The sequence below is a fragment of the Ambystoma mexicanum genome, chromosome 3p, assembly GCF_040938575.1.
Source record: "Ambystoma mexicanum isolate Mex_15411 chromosome 3p, UKY_AmexF1_1, whole genome shotgun sequence".
NCBI lineage: Eukaryota > Metazoa > Chordata > Amphibia > Caudata > Ambystomatidae > Ambystoma > Ambystoma mexicanum.
Window position 1 is genome coordinate 935,768,512 of NC_090925.1, and position 18,486 is coordinate 935,786,997.

An 18,486-nucleotide genomic window follows, 5' to 3' on the forward strand; every position below is an offset into this window, starting at 1 on the left:
TTTCAAGGGAGGGAGGAGAGATAACACGAGGCAACTCGAGAATCACGATATACCCTGATTATACCCAGGCGGTCCAGAGAGCGAGGAACTCCTTTGTCCCGGTTAAGGCCAGGCTGAGGAAACTAGACCTAAAATACATGCTCCTATATCCCTCCAGGTTGAAGGTAATTTACAAAGGAAAATCAATATTTCTCGAGACTCCAGCTGCGGCTAACATGTGGATGGAGCACAATAACCTGGCTGATATCCCTATGGAATCCCCACACGGGAAACTTAACGAAGGTACCTAAAGATGAGGGCTGAACGCCCCGACACAGATGCTTGCACCCTTCTACAGCAGCCTGAGAGGACAGGGAACTCCAATCTCAAGAAGCAAAACTACTATGTGAGCTGCTAAAAGACTGCGGGGCTCGCCCGTTCTCCCACGCATGGACGAAGACCTCGACCCCACGAAAAACCAGTGCAGGCCAGTTGCCAGCACACACCTACCCGCGCCAGACACCCGGATTGGGACAGGCAGCGCGGGAGCACCTGAGCGCTCCACCGTTGTGTCAGTCGCTGGGTGCACAAGTTTTAATTGTTTCACACATGTTATCATCGTTCTGACTGTCCTTACTCCGAGAACATCCGCCCAAATGGAACCGAACCCAAACCTCACCACAGGAGCTAATCACTCCACTCATTCTGGACAGATCATGGCTCACAATAACAAGCTGAAAAATCCCGAAGTGGTCGTGAACCCCTCCTCAATAACTAACACAACCAAGCAATGGCACCAAAACTTAGAGTAATCACATGGAACGTCAGGGGGCTGGGGTCCTACCTTAGGAGAAATCGAATACACTCCTATCTAAAGAGGAAGAAAGTATCAATCGCACTCCTACAAGAAACACACCTCACGGCCGACTCTGCAAATAAGCTACCAAACTACTGGGGGGGCCAAGGCTACGGATCATCATATTCAAAGTATTCAAGAGGTGTGTATACGTGGGTGAGCCCAGACACACCATTTCAACAGCTGGGGATGGAGCAGGATACCGAAGGCAGGTACTTGCTGCTATGGGGCATGCTGGAGGGCACCCGTATATGCATAGTAAACTCGTACTTCCCCCAGCATGGTATACCCTCTTTCCTCAAGGTGATGTGCGCTAAACTTGTGCTCTACAGAGACCATAGCCTCCTGTGGGGAGGCGACTTCAACTGCGTCATTAATGTGGAATTGGATAGATCCACCACACCACGCCAAAACAATAATCTCCCTGCGCTGGCCCTCCACAGAACAATTGAAGACCTGCACATGGTGGATACCTGGCGAGATCTTCACCCCACAGACAGATCATATTCATTCTACTCCGCCCCCCATAATCTGCACACCAGGTTAGACTACCTCTTCATAAACGACGAACTGACCCCTCAGGTCGAGTCCGCAGAGTACCTGGGCAGATCAATCTCAGATCACTCCCCACTATTAGTGCAATTCAGCCTGCGACCCCCCCTACCTCCTATCCCAACGTGGCGTATGCCAGTGGAGACACTATCTGACCCTGCATTTAAGGACCATCTGGCTGAGAAACTAGAGGAGTATATAGAGATTAATAAGGGATCAGTAGTAAAATGGAGTACTCTCTGGGAGGCAATGAAGGTGGTGACGAGGGGAGAGGTGATTGCTGAGGCGGGTGGAATCAGGAAACAATTGAGGAGGGAACTGGAGGCCAAGGAGGAAAAGATCAAGCACCTCGAAAGCAACTCCCCCCCCACAATTGAGACAGAGAGCAAGTTGAGAGAAATTAGGGAGGAATGCAGAACAGCATGGGAAAGGCTCTCGAAGTTTGACTTCTCTACCCGCACCATGAAAGCCCATAAAGAGGCGGATAAACCAGGCAGGATACTAGCCTGGTTGTGCCGGAAGGAACATCCGAAGCAGGCCCTTACAGAGATCAGAGACAGTAACGGCACAAGCCACAAAACACAACAAGCAATAAACAAGGCCTTCTATGCGGAATTATATGCTCACAGCGACCTTATACCCGAGTCAGACATAAGAGACACCCTCGAAGAAGTAGACCTACCTAAACTGGCCCCCGAGCAAAGAAATATGCTAGGAGAGGTCATTACGATCGAAGACATCACCGACGCGATTAGGTCCCTCTCCACAAGCAAGACCCCTGGGACCGATGGTCTTACCCCCGAGTTCTACAAGACATACGAAAAGATTCTCTCTCCCATACTACACGAAGTCTACGCGGAGGCATTCGAGACAGGCACGCTGCCAGGCACCATGAGAGAGACCCTCATAGTACCGATGCTCAAGCCAGGAAAACCACCTGAAAAATGTGACTCATATCGCCCACTTGCGCTCCTAAATTATGATAGCAAAATTCTCACGACCATACTCGCTAAAAGGCTCTCAAAGGTTATAGGCTCCCTGGTACATGAGGACCAGTGTGGTTTTGTCCCTGGACGCAACACTACAGCCAATTTGAGAAGGCTTCAGCACATAATGGCACAGACAGAGGAATACGAAGAAGACCTGGCAGTCCTCTCGCTCGACGCCATCAAGGCCTTCGACTCGATCTACTGGGAGTGGCTAACCGAAACCCTGAGGGAGTTTGGACTGGGCGAATACTTCATCCGATGGGTCAAGGTCCTTTACAGTAACCCAGTGGCAAGAGTCAAGACAGGGGGCTTGGTGTCGGGAGCCTGGGCTATTCAGAGGGGAACCAGACAAGGATGCCCGCTCTCGCCAATGCTATATATACTAGGCCTTGAACCAGTAGCAATTTATTTCAGGAAACAGCTGTTCGATGCGGGCATAAGTATTGGCGGTACGGACAACATCATTTCCTTGTACGCAGACGATGTTCTTCTATACCTTCGAGACCCCCAGATAAATGCCCCGATAGCCCTAGACATCTTAGATAATTTTTCGAGATACTCAGGCATAAAGTTCAGTCGACAGAAATCATCCGCCTTCCCTTTGGCTGGCCTTAGGAGGAAAAGTACAGAGGAGCTACCCGAGATTGGGATTCAGTGGCAATCTGAGTCCTTCCGCTACCTAGGCATCACCATAAAGCATACACCAATCTCCACTCACGAATGCAACACTGAAGCCGCATTATCGGGGGTACGGAACTCCATCAAATTCTGGACAAAACTACCACTATCGATGATGGGCAGAGCTGCAATATCTAAAATGATAATTCTACCTAGATTCCTTTATTACTTCACCAACATAATATACTACATTCCTCCATCCTTCTTCAGGAAGCTAGAATCCCTGATCCGAGACTTTCTTTGGGGACGAACCAGGCACAGGATTACTCTGAACATCCTCACACTTCCCTACTCCGCTGGAGGAATCCAACTACCCGATTTCCAGGGATATTATCTGGCGGCACAACTAACACACGTCGCCAAATGGCTGAGCGATGAGCCCACGGCTGAGGCGAACCTTCTCTGCCAGCTGACCTCACCCTGCATCCTAAAGAGCTAATTTGGAACAACAAAATAGGGCCCCCTGACCCGCCCATAATTGTGCAGGTGGGTCGACAGGTGTGGAAAAGGACTAGATCTATGCTGGGCTTGAAGCACCCATACTCGCCCGAGATTCTCATTCTTGCTGACGTATGTGGAGCCCCCGATGACCTATCAATAATGAGAAGATGGGAGAACTGTGGTGTCTACACGTGGGGGGACATGTTTGACGAAGGGCAATTCAGAGACTTCGAATCACTACAAGGAAACGAGGGGCTTGCTCCGTGCCACTACCTGTGGTACCAAAAGGTTAAATCTATTGCCAAGAAGAAATGGGATGTGTGGCCTGAGGAACCCGAAACACACGCCCTGATCCAAGAGATGCACGGAGTCAGCGACGGTTGGAAACCAACATCAAGACTATATACCCAAATAAACGACCGATCGAACCCAAGAAGTACACGCTTGAAAGAGAAATGGGAATCTGACCTGGGGACCGAAATCACGGAGGGAGAATGGTCTAGAGCCCTAGCATACCCAAAGGAGATATCTAGGAACGCCAGGTTCAGGCTAATACAGCTCAATGTCTTATATAGGACCTACATGACCCCACATAGAATATCCGCCTTCAATGACAAAGTCAGCCCGATGTGCCCATGGTGCCCCTCCGACCACGCTGACATGATCCACATGTTTTGGACCTGCCCTAGATCTCAGAGACTATGGTCCGCTGCTGAACAGACGTGCAGGAAAGCTGGCCTGGAGACATATGAATGGACACCGAAAGAATGCCTCTTAGGCACCTACCCGAGGCTAAGCAAGATCAAGCACTTGATGAAACTAATGGACATAGCATGTGTACTGATAAAAAGAACGATCGCAATGGCCTGGAAATCCCCAGCAGGCCCCAGGTACGAACCTTGGATTAGGGAGATGGAAAGATGGACGATAGCAGAAACTGGAGCATGGGAGGAGGGAAGCAATCGGGGAGGCGAAGACTCGAGCTCCACACTTGAGGCCTGGAAGATCCTTCTGAGAGACATGATCTTCTCGTCGACCTATAAACCTCCCTGAATCATCCACCCACAAATGTTGCAATGGCCAACTTTGTACATTGTCGCATCCAGCCTGCACGAGCCACCCCCCCTCCGCGTACCTCAAAGACCATTCAGAGCCCAACGGAATAGAGACAGGGGTTCACCTCCACAAGCAAAGTCCGCAATAACTCGGAGACCAAGAGACAGTCACTGTTATCACTTTACTTCTTTGTTTCTTTTCCCTTTTTTTCTTCTTGTTTGTTCCGTTCACAGTTCAATATTACACATAACTAATATGGCATAAGTGATATGCAACTCAAGACTGATACAAACCAGGAGTGTAATGGTCCGTAATATAACTGTAAATGTTAAATGCCAATAAAAACATTTCAAAATAAATGGAGTTTGAAACTCCAAAAACAGTGAACACAAAATCCAAATCCGGTAAAAACGCGAGAGAGTGAGAAAAAGGTCTCACTCACTCCAGGGTTAAAATTAAAAAGTCCTAAGTCAAGCAAAAGAGCTGTGGGTCTCTAAGGTGGGATGAATTATGCACTGAAATGAAAATTCTACCCAACTCTTGCAAGTTAGCACATTATAAAAAACAAATATTAATTTGCCCTCTAAGGAGTTGGAGGTTCCAAATGTCATGCTCCGTGTTAGGTAAACTCTATTTATATGTGAAATCCCATGAGTCCCCCAGCACCTTTTGCTTGACTACTGGGTTTTTTGGTCATTTCTCCTGAGTGAGTGGGAACCTTTTTCCACACTCACTCATTCTTTCACTTTATCTATGGGAACATTTTCAATTTTTTTTTTATACTTTGTTTTCTTGAGTCATGCTTTCCTCCAAGTTTATTGGCATCGGTCATTGACTTTCGCAGCACACTACACATCTTGTATCCTTCCTATCTTTTTCGAATGTGAGGTCAGCACACCCCATTTTATGCGGAGTGCTAAGGGGTTACACTGTATCCCCTTTCTCACTGCTCCTGTAACTTTTTGGTTACAGTGGCAAGCTAATCTGAATGGCTGATGGCAGTGGTTATATATCCTACCTAACTTTGCTTAATTTTTATTCACAGGCTGTACCCACAGCCACAGTAGTGCACAGAAGGGTCACCATTGACCCAAAATGGTGACGGGGTTCTTTTTTTCGCCAATTCCAGATGGATTGTCCTTTCTTAGTCCTTCTGCTGTGCAGGGTGGGGGACGCCTTTGTTTGACATTTGTCTTCAGCAGACTTCCATGGAAAAGCCCGCCCAGCTGCCAATGTGCCTGAAGACAAGAAGCAGGGGAGGTCTCCAAAAATCTGCTGGTCTTTGCCTTCTGCTGTGCCTGCCTGGAAGGTGCAAGGAACCTAGAGCATACACATAGTCCAAAGAAACACTGACACTAGAAAGTTTTATACAAATAGTAGTTTCTTTTATATACAGCAAGGCAAAGATAATTCTTTAAAAAGGCACGAACTGTAACATACAGTAAGCACAATAGCATAACCAATGCAATATTCACAGTACAGACATTGCTTTTGTAATTTTCAGAATAGATGTTTCAGGAAATTATGAATGAAAAAAAACTAATATAAAGCAGGTAAATGGTTGTTAAGACTTGTAACAGTTTTTTAGGGGCCTTTAGCTTTAGCAGTCCATCCCTATCTAGTCCTGAGGGTCTGATTGGACACACCAGTCTAAGGGAGACAGTCGTCCTTTTCGGGGCTCTCCTGATGCTTGGAAGAAGGGGTATGACAGCAGGGATTTCTCGGAAAGCATTGCTGGTTGTCTGGAAGTGGCTGGGGGCGTCTTCCTCTCTTCACTGGAACTGAATAATCGAGGGTCAACTTGCCATCAGCCTCAGGATCCATGCCTCATATGCAGGAAGCCAGCCAATCAGCACCCAAGCACCATTCAAACTCTGGGTGGTGGCTGTCATTTTAGGACAGCCAGCCTCCCAGTTGGAACTGGTTCCAGGCAGGCAAAGTAGAAGACAAAGAACAGCAGAGTTTCAGAGTCCTCCCCTATATCCTGTCCTCACAGACACACTGGCAGACTTCACAAAAGGGATCTCGCCAAAGATACAAAAGTCAAACCCGGACCTCCCCCAGCCTGCACGACAGAAGAAGGGACAAGCCATCTTAAATTGGCAAATAAACACCGTCACCATTTTGGGTCAATGGTGACCCTTCTCTGCACTAGCGTGGCTGTGAGTACAGCCTGGGAGTACAAACTGCACAGAAGTAGGTTGGATAAAACCCCTGCCACAAGCCATTCAGATTAGACTGTCACTGTAAAACCTCAGCAATCCACATAAGTTGGGGTATGCTGATCTCACAAAATTTTTTAGTAAGGATGTGAATATCTCCCTGTAACAGAAAACAAGGAGGAAAGCCCAAACAGAGTGCTGTGTGCTACAGATGTCAAAGACAGATGCCATGACACTTGCAGTAAGTCATGACTCCAAGAAAAAGGTATAAGAAGAAACACAAAAGTATCTCAGAGATAGGGTAAAAGAATGAGCGAGTGTGGACAAAGGTTCCCACTCACTCAGGGGAACAGACCAACAATCCAGTAGTTCAGCAATAGAATGATGGGGTTGTTAGGCAAGATCGTATGTAGTAACCCTGTGGGAGAGCACACCAGCCGTGTCCTCTTGGCAATAGGTAAACCAACCTTTGGCATAGGCACAGCAGGGTGGCTGTCCTCCAAGGACAGCCAGCCGGCCAATCAGCTTTAAGTGCATTCCTGTAACCAAGGAGACTAAGCCCAGGGAGTTTCGGGAACTTTCCCTCGCTTCCTGGCCTGCCAGACACGCTGGAACCAGAGGCGGGCTTCACGAGTGAATCCCGCCAAAGACAAAAAGAACAAAGGGACCAAACCTGGTTTGGCATGCAGAGTAAATCTCAAGAAGGACCTTTCCAACAAAAAAATGGCGAGAAAAAGAAGACCGGTCCATTTTGACAAAATGGGCACCCATGGTGGCTTTACTGCAGCTGCGATGGCCGCCTGCGGTAAAAACACACAATGGTAGGAAAAAGTAAACCACTGCCACCAGCCATTAATTGTAGAAAGGGTAACAAAAAAATGTTACATGAGAAGGTAGACAAAGGGGATACTAGGTAACCCCTCCAGCACTCTGTAAGATAGCGTGTGCTGGGACTAAAAAGAGAAAAAGATAAGTAAAATAAATTTCACTTTATTACTCTTGGAAACAGTAGTTTATCCAAGAGAAGGTATTTAAACCTTAGCAGAAATACAAAGGACTCTGGACTCCTCCCTGGAATCCCCGTCGATGCAGTAGAATCTTGAGAATGTGTGGGTAGACCTCCATGTAGCAGCCCTGCAGATGTCCAGCAGAGGCACACCAGACAGGAATACTGCCGGGCAGCGGTCGGTTTGCCAAAGGGAGAACCACCTTGAGATGCAAACCTTGGACAAGGCCTTCACACAGTTTACAGGACCAAAGTTCACAAATAGTCGAGGCATTTTCCAGAAACTTTGTGCGTGCCATGTAGAACTTCAGAGCATGAGCCACATCCAGTGAGTGCAAAGTGTGATGCTGGAAATGCATTGGAGGGACAGGGCCTCCCTGTCCTTGTCCTGCAGTCCTTTTTCATTTGTGTTCTGTATCGTTTTCTGGCCAGGAGTCCATGTGGGACTCCTGGCAGTGCAGCTCTTCCTATTTTTGGTTTGGTGTACAGACCCATGGGATACCCTTATGGCACCCATGGGTGGGGCTACCACCCTGTGCCCCTAGTGTATGTTTTTGGGCACCTATGTGTGGCCCTCGGAGCAGGGTATGGGCTGGTGGCAGCTCCATGCTGAATTTGAAAGGTCCTCCATTTTGGGATACCAAGCCCTGCCATACCAAGCCTCTTGTTTTCTATTGCATGTTACCTTGTTTTCCCAAAGTCATGGGAAGCCCTGACTCTGTCCCTTCCCCCTGACTGACTGTTGGGTGGAGTTCCATATATGGTGGTGTTGTGAAGTCCAGGCCAGACTGGCTGGAGCCTTCCCAGTGACTGTATGTTGTGGGTACACCCTGTGGGTGGGACCTTGGTGAATGGAGTATGTGACCAATATGCACTTCTTGTTGTGGATGTCTGGTTTCTAGTATGAAGTACAATGACTGAGACAACCCTGCCTCTCGCCTTGGGGGCAGGGACACTCTGGGCGCAGCCAGGGCTAGCTTGACCAGGTCAGCCTCTTTGACCTTCGAGAGGGCAGCCGCTACTAACGCGATCGTCGACAATGATTTCTCTTGCGCCGCCTGTCCCTTTTTAGGCAAGCCGATCGCCTTTTCTTGCAACTTAGGCTCCTCAGGCTTCTCCTGCAGCTTAACCGGGTTGGCCGATTTCCTAGGAGCTAGATCAATGGGTGGCAATGGAGGAAGATGCTGAGGTTGAACGCGCCCTGCTCATTGCGGGACTCGCTTGCGCAGCGACCTCAACGGAGATGGACTTGCGGTGCTCGCCCTTGTCTTGAGCCCCCACAGGTGAAGCGCCTTCAAAGAACTTAAAAGCCTGCTCCTCGAACCGGCCAGCCCTGAGTGAGGCATGCCCCTGCTTGGGGCACGGGGCAGAGGCTTTGACGCTGAGCCACGCTGCCAGTCTACTGGGCGGATCTTTCATGGTTCTTTTTCTGAACCCAGGCAGATCTCGCAATCTCCTTCTCAGTGGTCTGGATGGAGACAGTCGCTGAAGGTATTTGTCCTCTACAAAAATGTTCTGCAGTCCGCATCTGGAACAGAGCTTGAAAAGGGGGCTTCCCTCTTTCTCCTCTTGAGACATGTTCCGGAGTACAGAGTAGGCCTGATGGCCTTCTGGAACTCGAACACTCCACGATCATTGCCCTTGAGGGGCGTGAAATTCACTGACAAATGAATCCCCACTTGTCGGCCAATGTAGAGAAAGGGCACACAGGCTCCGTTTGATAAAAATAGGGACTTTTTCACAAAAAAAGCACGAAAAACGTAGAATAGCTCACAAAGCAAAACTCAATGCCTCCCAACACTTGAGCGTGCTGTAAAAATTTGAAGATGGCTGCCAGAGGAGGGGTTTAGGGAGAGGACAGTCATTGGCTGGGGGCGGTATGACCCAGAGTACAGTGATTGGTTTAGAGGAGAAGAACAAGTTACTTACCAACTGTAACTTTCTTTCGACTGGATGTTCCTCACACGTATTCCTCATCTTTGATATACGTTTCGCCAGCTTCGCTGCTTTGGGAATTTTTTCTTGGCAGAGGCGCTGTGCATGATGTTGTGGCGTCGATGTCCCTCGAGGGCCGCCATAGCGTGTCAATGTCATCAGTAGTATAATAGCTTGTGCCGCGCCCGTTGGATTCAGTTCTGTTTTTTCGTTCCATTATTTGAGGAACTATTTGGCGTAACCAAGACTGTAAGCTCTCCGGAAAACACAGTGTAATGCACATAAATTGTATGGCGGGGTAGGCTGGGAGGGGCGCTGAGGAATACGTGGGAGGAACATCCAGTCGAAAGAACGTTATAGTTGGTAAGTAACTTATTCTTCAAACAGATTGTGTCCTCCCACGTAATCTTCATCTTTGATAGACTCCCTAAGCAGTGATAATTTGGAGGAGGGAGTACTATTTAGAATTATCATGAATGGAATGAAGGACTGCCTTGGCAAAAAGGCCTTCTTGAGCTGAAGATGAATCTAAGCAGTAGTGCTTAACAAAAGTATGCATTGACACCCAAGCTGCAGCCGTGCAAATGTCAATCACTGGGACACCCCTTTGAAGAGCAGCGGAAGCTGCTATACCCCTCATGGAATGACCTTGAAGCCCTTCCGGCGGGTCTTTTACAGCAATCTTGTAACACTCTACAATAGCCAGTGTAAGCCACCGGGAAATAGTTTGTTTTGTCTCAGCTAGTCCTAATTTAGGACTGGTATAACCCACAAAATGTTGATCATGGTGACATTTTGCCATTCTCGCAATATAAACACTCAGAGCACTTTTTCGGTCTAATCTATGCAATCTCTCTTCCTCTTTGCCCAAAGGTGGAGGGGGTAGAAAGTTGGGAATGTTATTTTTTGCAACAAATGAAAGTCAGAAACTACTTTCGGCAAGAATGGTGGTTTAACTCTAAGGACTGCTTTATTCTTATGAAAGGTTGAATTAGGAGGTTTGCATGAAAGAGCTTGCAACTCACTTACCCTGCGGTCTGATGTTAGTGCTACAAGATGAGCAGTCCTCAATGTTAAGAGCCTTAACGGGCAGGAATGTAAAGGCTCAAAGGGTATACATGTTAGAAATGTTAACACAAGGTTTAAATCCCGAGCAGGGACATAAAGGGTACCGGAGGGTACACGTTATTGAGTCCCTTCAGAAATTGTACAATTAATGGAATCTTGAAATAAGAAACCTCCTCAGAGGAGTGCTTAAAGATGGAAAGCGCCACCAGGTATCCTTTAATTGTTCCAATCTGGAGCCTTAGATAGACCAGATGCAGCAAAAAAGAAAGCACCATAGCAGTCCACATTCTTGTCCTTGCATCAGTTACTGAATCTATTCCAACGACACCGGTATAAGGATTTGTTTGCTGGCCTACTGGCTGAAAGCAAAATCTCCATTACGTTGTCCGGGAAGTCCGAATCCTTATATCTCAGCAACTGTGCGTGAAGGCGGAGTGTCTTGACCTCTGGATGGCGAACCCGACCTTCCTCTTGCAAGAGAAGATCCTCTCTTTGTTGAAGATGTATAGGAGGGCAGATGGACATGTCCAGAAGGTCCGGGTACCAAGTCCTCCTGGCCCAATCCGGAGCAATTAGGATCATGGTTTTCCCGAACTTTATCAACCTCCTGATTACATGAGGAATGAAGGGAACTGGAGGAAACGCGTACATGAGTGGAAGTTCCCAGTCCACAATGAAAGCGTCCCCTAGAGCTCCTCAGAGGAAATTACCTTAAGCAATACTGTTCGCACTTCCGATTCACCGACCGCGAACAGACCGACGTGAGGGGGTTCCCCCAAAGGGTGAAGATCTCTTGAATGACTTCCTGAGCTAGTTCCCACTTGTGGGAGATTGCTCTGCCTGCTCAGTGCATCCGCTGCTGTGTTCTGCTCTACGGCTAGATGAACTGCAGACAGAGATTCCTTCTTGTATTGCCCAGAACCAGAGCTGCACTGCCTCTCTGCACAGTGGTAGTGACCCCACGCCTCCTCTCTTTTTGAGGTAGTACATGGCCACTGTGTTGTCCGTCATCATCAGAACATTCTTTTCCTGTACAAATGGCAGGAAGGCCTTCAGCGCTATTCTCATTGCCCTCAGCTCCAAAAGGTTGATGTGTAGTTTGGATTCGGATGGAGACCAACAACTGCTGATTGTCAGTTTGTTGGTGTGGGCTCTCCACCCCCCGCGAGTGATGCGTCCGTCACTACAGTTATCTCCGGCCATGGTTGCCAAAAATATTCTCCCCTGAGAATGTTGTCCTCGCAAGCCCACCAATTTAGGTCTTGAGCAACACTGCTCGGGACTTGCAGATGATCTGTTGCGTTCCCCGAAAACTGGGACCACTGGGTTCTGAGAGCCCATTGAAGGGAGCTCATTCTCAATCGAGCCACCGAGCAACCTAAAAAAAAAAAAAAAAAGATAGAAGGCCGGAAGATGTTGGGCATTCTGGAACTTTGCTACCATCTGCTGAATGTGTTGAGCTCTCACCTCGGGAGGCGAGGCTTTCCCAGTGGAAGTATCCAAGACCTCTCCGAGGAATTGGAGTCTTTGGAAAGGTATCCTATGGGACTTCTTGTAATTGAGGAAGAAGCCCTGTCTGTGTAGGGAGTGGCAGGTGATGCGGAGATGTTCCAGGGCCTGTTCGGGACAACATGCCCTGATCAGCCAATCGTCGAGGCAGGGGTAGATGTGAATCTCCCCCCCCCCTCTCCTGAGACTTGCTGCCACTACAACCTCAGCTTGGTGAAAACCCTTGGGCGGAGGTCAGCCCAAATGGAAGAACTCGAAACTGATAATGAGAACCACCAACAGCCAACCTCAGGCACTTTCTGTGCCCGAGATGGATTGGCACATGAAAGTAAGCATCCTGAAGGTCCAATGATACAAACCAGTCTTGGAGATGGAGAGCCTGAACGATCTGAGAAAGGGTGACCATCTTGAACTTGTCCTTCCTGAGGAACTTGTTAAAGTTTCTTAAGTCCAAGATGGGTCTCAATCCTCCCTCCTTCTTGGGAATGGGAAAATAAGGGGATACCAATGCTTGTTCCTCTCTGCTACCTTTCTCTAGCAAGGTTCAGAATTCCTAAACACAGTGCGGATCTCGAATTTTGACAGTACCGGTTCTCGAGGCCTTTTTAGAAAAGGAAGACAGTAATCTTGGGCTACAGTTTCCAGTGCCCAAGCATCTGAAATAATGCCTCACCATTCATTCAGATGCTGAGAGATTATGCGTCCCACCGGGGTCTTGTGGGTCAAGGCCTCACAGTGGCTTAGAGACGGTTGCAGCAGCGGCTGAGGGTAAAGAAGCCGCTGGTGGGGCTGCTTTAGCACCCTTATCTCGTCCACCACGAGGGGATTTCATTTGCCCCCTTTTATACTGCCTGTCCTCTTCCTCTACCAACTGAGAAATGGAAGCAAAAAGGACAACGCTAATGGACTTAGCCGCTGCTTTGAAGGTCTGTAGCTTCTCCAGACTCTCGTCTGCCTTGCTGCCGAACAACCTGGAGCCATCGAAGGGCATGTTGAGTCGTCTGGCCTGCACGTCCGGTGCAAACCCAGACTTCCTCAGACATGCAAATCTGCACAGCACAATGCCCACAGCCATGGATCTGCAAATACTGTCAGCAGTATTCAGCCCTGATTGAAGACATTCTCCCATCGCCTCCTTGCCATCCTTAACTAAATTCAGAAATCCATCCCCTTCATCGCCTTCTGGAATGTGTTCAGCCGCCATACTTACACAATCCCACAGGGTATAGATAAAACTAGCCAGAGTACAGGTAACATTAGTGGACTTCAGGGCTTTACTGCCCGAGGTGAAAACCTTGCGAGCCCATGTGTCCACTTTTTTATCATCTCTATCTGGGGGATAGAGGGATAGGCAGACTGCCTGGTGGAAGTCGCAGCCTGGACTACCAGACTCTCGGTTGTAGGGTGCTTGCTGAGATAATCTGTGTCACTGGATGAGGGCCTATATTTCCTAGGAATACTCCTGTTGACAGCAGGACTAGACTCTGGGGCTTCCGAGTTAGCTACCACCTTCCTTTGAAGGGACTTGTGAAAAGGTAAGACAGGGTCTTTTTGGGGACCTTGGTCCAGGATGTCCGTCATGTCATCCTGGTCGAAAGTTGGTGAAGCCCTACTGCAGCTCATGTACTCCGTAACCCTGTTCCCCAGATATCTATATCCTGAATCAGCGTGGTTAGATGGGTCAGGATTACCAAACTCCAACTCTGGGGATGTATCCACACCACTGGCAGAGTGGAGGAAGTCAAATAGATCTTTCATTTTAGACTCTGGGTCAATTAGCTCTTCAGACACTTCTCTAGTGCCAAACTTCACCCCTAATGGAGGAACATCTCCATCTGAAGCACTATCATCCTCTTAAATGGAGGGCATTGACTTAAAGTATTTTTTTGGTACAGGCTTGAATATTTTTTCTTGCGCCGTTTAAAGGCTACGATAAAATCAAAGACACCGTCGAAGGAGTCTTCAAGAAATCTCTCAATTTCAGAGTCGACGTAAATGGCGTCGACCAAATCATCAATGGCTTCGATGTTTTTGTTTTTTCGCCAGTATCGGAGGAGTCGTCGACTCACGCGTCGATGACTTCAAGAGCTTTTTGTCGGGTCGAGCCTCCAATTTACTACCCGTCTTAGCCGAGGTAATTTCGGACCTTCCTGCGTTGTCCAACAGAGCGAACGGGCTCTGGTTCTTGCGAGACTCTTGAGGGGGTTGGGGCAGCATTTTCAGACCTGCATCATCTCTTGCCTAAAGGTATCCAATTTCCTGGGATGGGAGAATCCGACTGAGTCAGACATTGTACAACCTCAGGAGAGGTATTCGATGACAATGTTGTCTTTCGCCTTCTTGGAAGAAGGCAATGAGGATGGTCTGGATCGACTCCTCGATCGAGACCTCTTCGAATGTCTATATTGAGTAGAGTCTTTGAACTCACCAGATTTTTTTTTCTACTTCTTCGAAGAAGCGTTCAAAGCCTCCCTCCCCACTGCTAACTTACCTTTGCGTTCCCGGAGAGTTTTCTCAGTCATAGACTGACAGGACCCGCAGTCCTCGGTTCGGTGACTGGAACCCAAACACCAAAAGGCAGTTACAATGAGGATCAGTCATCGATATTTTCGCCCCCCATTCGTGACATTTCTTAAAACCCGACTTTGGGGTCAAAGTGGTCGAAGAAGAAGATGACATTTTTTCAGAAAAAAAAAACGAACCACGCTGTTCACTCGAAGCGAAGCTATCAGGAAAATGGAACTGAAGCCAACGGGCGCAGCACAAGCTACTTATACTACTGATGTCAACACGTGACGGCTGCTCTCAAGGGACACCCGATGCCACATCGTGCCCAGTGCCCTCTGCCAAGAAAAAATTTGCGACGCAGTAAAGCTGGCAAAACGTGCATCAAAGATGAAGAATACGTGGGAGGACACAATCCATTCGAAATATAGTTTGTAAGTGAAACTTTTCTTTTACTGAACATTCCCGGCCTGACGCCGGGGAATATTCATGAGCATGTGAATCAATGCCAGACCCCATACTGGAGAAACTCAAATCATTTTAAAGGTGTCAAAACAGAGGGCAAAAACAAAGAGGTGATGGCTGGAAGGTTTAGACTGAATCTTAACCACTGGCATTGCTCGGGGCAACCCTCCAGACCACTGTTCTTCGCCCCCGTCGTGGGACGGGTATGCCCAGACGTGGGTCCCGAGTCTGCTGGGCCTAGAGACCCAAGCTACTCCTCACTGATGACGCCCAACAAGGCTGAAACATGTCTGGGGATGCTTGTGGTCTCGTGCAGAAGGGATGTGACCTAGCAGTTCAGGCTGGACTGCCCCTTTTGGAGTAGGACCAAGCCTAATTTGCATATGGTTTTTCCCCTTCTGTAATGGCTTGGCAGGCTGAGAAACGATGGTCTGGAGGGTTGCCCAGAGCTTTGCCCGTGGTTATGATTAATTCAAAACCTTCCAGCCATCACCTTTCTGTTTTGTCAAAACAGAGGGTACCAACTGTTCCAATCAGTGGATCCAATCAGTGGATCAAGTAATTGGAAGGATTGGATTGGCATGCACTGGTATACTAATTTGGCATTGGATCGTGTATTTGTCTAAAAAGTTAATTTATTGCACCATGCCACTGCTGGGTTAAACTAAATACAGGTAGAACATGGATGAAGTAATCCTTCCATATTATTACAACATTTGTGTGGTGAGTTAGCAGAAGAATAGAGTGCAACACACCTTTAGCTTTGATAATGGCAGATTTATACCTTTGTCTTTCTAATTTAAGACAAAGGGTGTTTTCAGGATTTGGGAATCTTCTCCATTTACATTCTACTCTCCCGAAGGTTCTACTTTTGGGTTGAAAGATTAGCAGTAAACGATCTGTAAGCCGATGATTTCTCTTTCACCTTCTAAATCTGAACAGAGCTAAGGGGTCTACAGTTTGAGACGATAGAGGGTTACATTTCACTGCAATCCGATCGGATGAATAGAGACCAAACAGTAATATTGTTTTTTTTGTCCATCCATGCAGTGAGCTAGGAACCTGCAAACATTGTTAAAGAAGTGAAAACAGCACCACTCCCATTTCTACAAAAGCAATAAGCAAGAATACAATAACCACATATAATGCTAATTCACATTGTGTAGTGTGCCTGCACAGCTATAATAATAAGCAAACAAATGTGAACATACAAATTACCTTCTTGTCTAGGTTCCGGGCTTCAATTTCAAAAACAACAATCCTGGTATCTTTAATTTCCTCTGCACAAATCTGTATTGAAACATGCAAAAGTAGATTGTTGTAAGTATTGTGAATAAGCCAATAGCACCTATAAAACAACAAGGTGAATCTGATTGAGTCAAGTCACTAGTTTGAATACAAGGTTGATAAACTAATACCATAGACTTGGTTAAAAGGATTATTAGAACGCTTGAGACGTTTTTAATTTGCAAGGTTTCTGACTCTGGGATGACCTCAACTTAAAATGGTGACCAAGACAGTGCCACAGCAGCGATTTTGCTGGATTGATCAGTGGCCTTCGAATTGGTAGGCTGCAATGTTCCTAAAAACTGACTTATTAACCTGAGTATTAGGAATCCAGCTCTAGAACAAATCCTATCCTTTTTTCGAAAACCGCTCACAATGCATCATCTTGGGTACATTTTTTATCAGACGTTAAGAAAAGTCTCTTTGTTGTTATCCCAGGTTCTTCTCTTTCATACTACTTTCCAACCCAAAGCTTTCTCCACTTCCAGCCTTTATTATATCTTTGAAGCTCTCCCATCATACTTATGCAGATGGCACATAGTTAATCATTAAAATCTCAAATGCCACATCACTCGTTTACTACTGCCAAATTCCCAAAACTTGATCACTGAATGGCACAGAACGACCCCTTAGTAAATCCAGAAAAGACTAAAATGCTAACATTTGGAAAGCAAGTCCTCATTTCCAGTTTACTAGTAGGCACGAAAAGCCCCACTCTGCCTGAATACCTGAAACACAGAACAAATATTTAAATGCATATAATCATTGACTCAGATTCTTCTATGGGTCCTCAGATCACCTCTGTAGCCAACAAGTTTTCAGCCATCTAAAAATCCTGCGGAAAATACTCTTTCATTGCATTCCCCCAGAAATACACTGCAATCACCTATTGTCCTGTCGAGCCTGAACTATGTCGATAGTAACACCCTGGCACACAAGATAACCTAATCAAGACTCCATAGAGTCGAAGATGCACAGGTCTGCCCCCAGATTACAACTGGCTGAATGGAACATTTTATTTATGGAAATCCCAGCAAAGAAATGCATTTTTGGCACAAAAACCTGTACGAAACGTAACATTGCTAACAGAGCGGAGGACATGGGTCCTTGATAATGGGGTAAGTGAATGTGACTTGCAGACCAGAAATTCCAGGGGAAGGTGGGAACAAACCAGGGACGAGGACAGGGCAGTACAACATAGGAACAGGACGGTGGTGGAAATGCTAAATTAAGGATTGAAGGATGATGGAAAAGGGCTGAATTCTTGTCCAGGAGGGTAGGGAAAGCGGGAAGCAGGGTGATGGAGTAACGTAGAGTGCTAGAAACCCAGTTCTTCAGAAAGGAAGGGGCTTTAAATAGTAGCAGATTTGGAGTCATACAGAGAGGAAGAGTATTTTCAGAGGAGGGGTGAAGGAGAGTGCATAAACGAGAAGGAGCAGAGGGCTTGAGTAGTGGCTAGGTGAGCCAAGGATGATCGTAACTAACGATGGGGAGAACAGGGAGTGAGATGAGCAGATTGGTAGGGTAGGATGTTAGGCAAGATTGGATGTAGTAACCCTGTGGGAGACTACACCAGCCTTGTCCTCTTGGCAATAGGTAACCCAACTATTGGTATAGGTCTGTACTACACAAGTTGGTAGACTGACTGAGAAGCCAGACATATCTGAAGAGGGGTAAATGTGAGCTGTAGAGATTTAACAGATTAACAGGTACCAGTATCCAAATAAGACAAATACTCAAGGTTTTCTAGTAAAATAAATTATTGAACAGTCAGTTTTAAATAAGCCTTCTTTAGAAAGAGCAATATGCAACAATAAAAAATACACTTCACAACAACACTTCCTCAGGTTCAAGTTAAGCAAGTAGATACCCTTTTGGGATGTCACACAGACTTCCTACACCCGGAGGTGACTTCAATAGCTAGGACACTGCAGACATTGATATATCACTTAACAATTAATACAATACCGAGGTTGAGGGAAAGGAAAAGGTTAGGGA

At 47.1% G+C, this 18,486-nt stretch overlaps 1 protein-coding gene across 6 annotated transcripts in view; it reads right to left on the reverse strand.

Moving 5' to 3' along the window:
- Positions 1-18,486, reverse strand: part of CPNE1 (copine 1) — a 677,094-nt gene that overhangs the window by 350,934 nt on the left and 307,674 nt on the right. For all 6 annotated transcript variants that reach the window (XM_069652236.1, XM_069652233.1, XM_069652235.1 and 3 more), the window contains exon 5: positions 16,420-16,491. In XM_069652236.1, the coding sequence (XP_069508337.1) occupies positions 16,420-16,491 (72 nt within the window). The remainder of the gene's footprint in view (positions 1-16,419; positions 16,492-18,486) is intronic.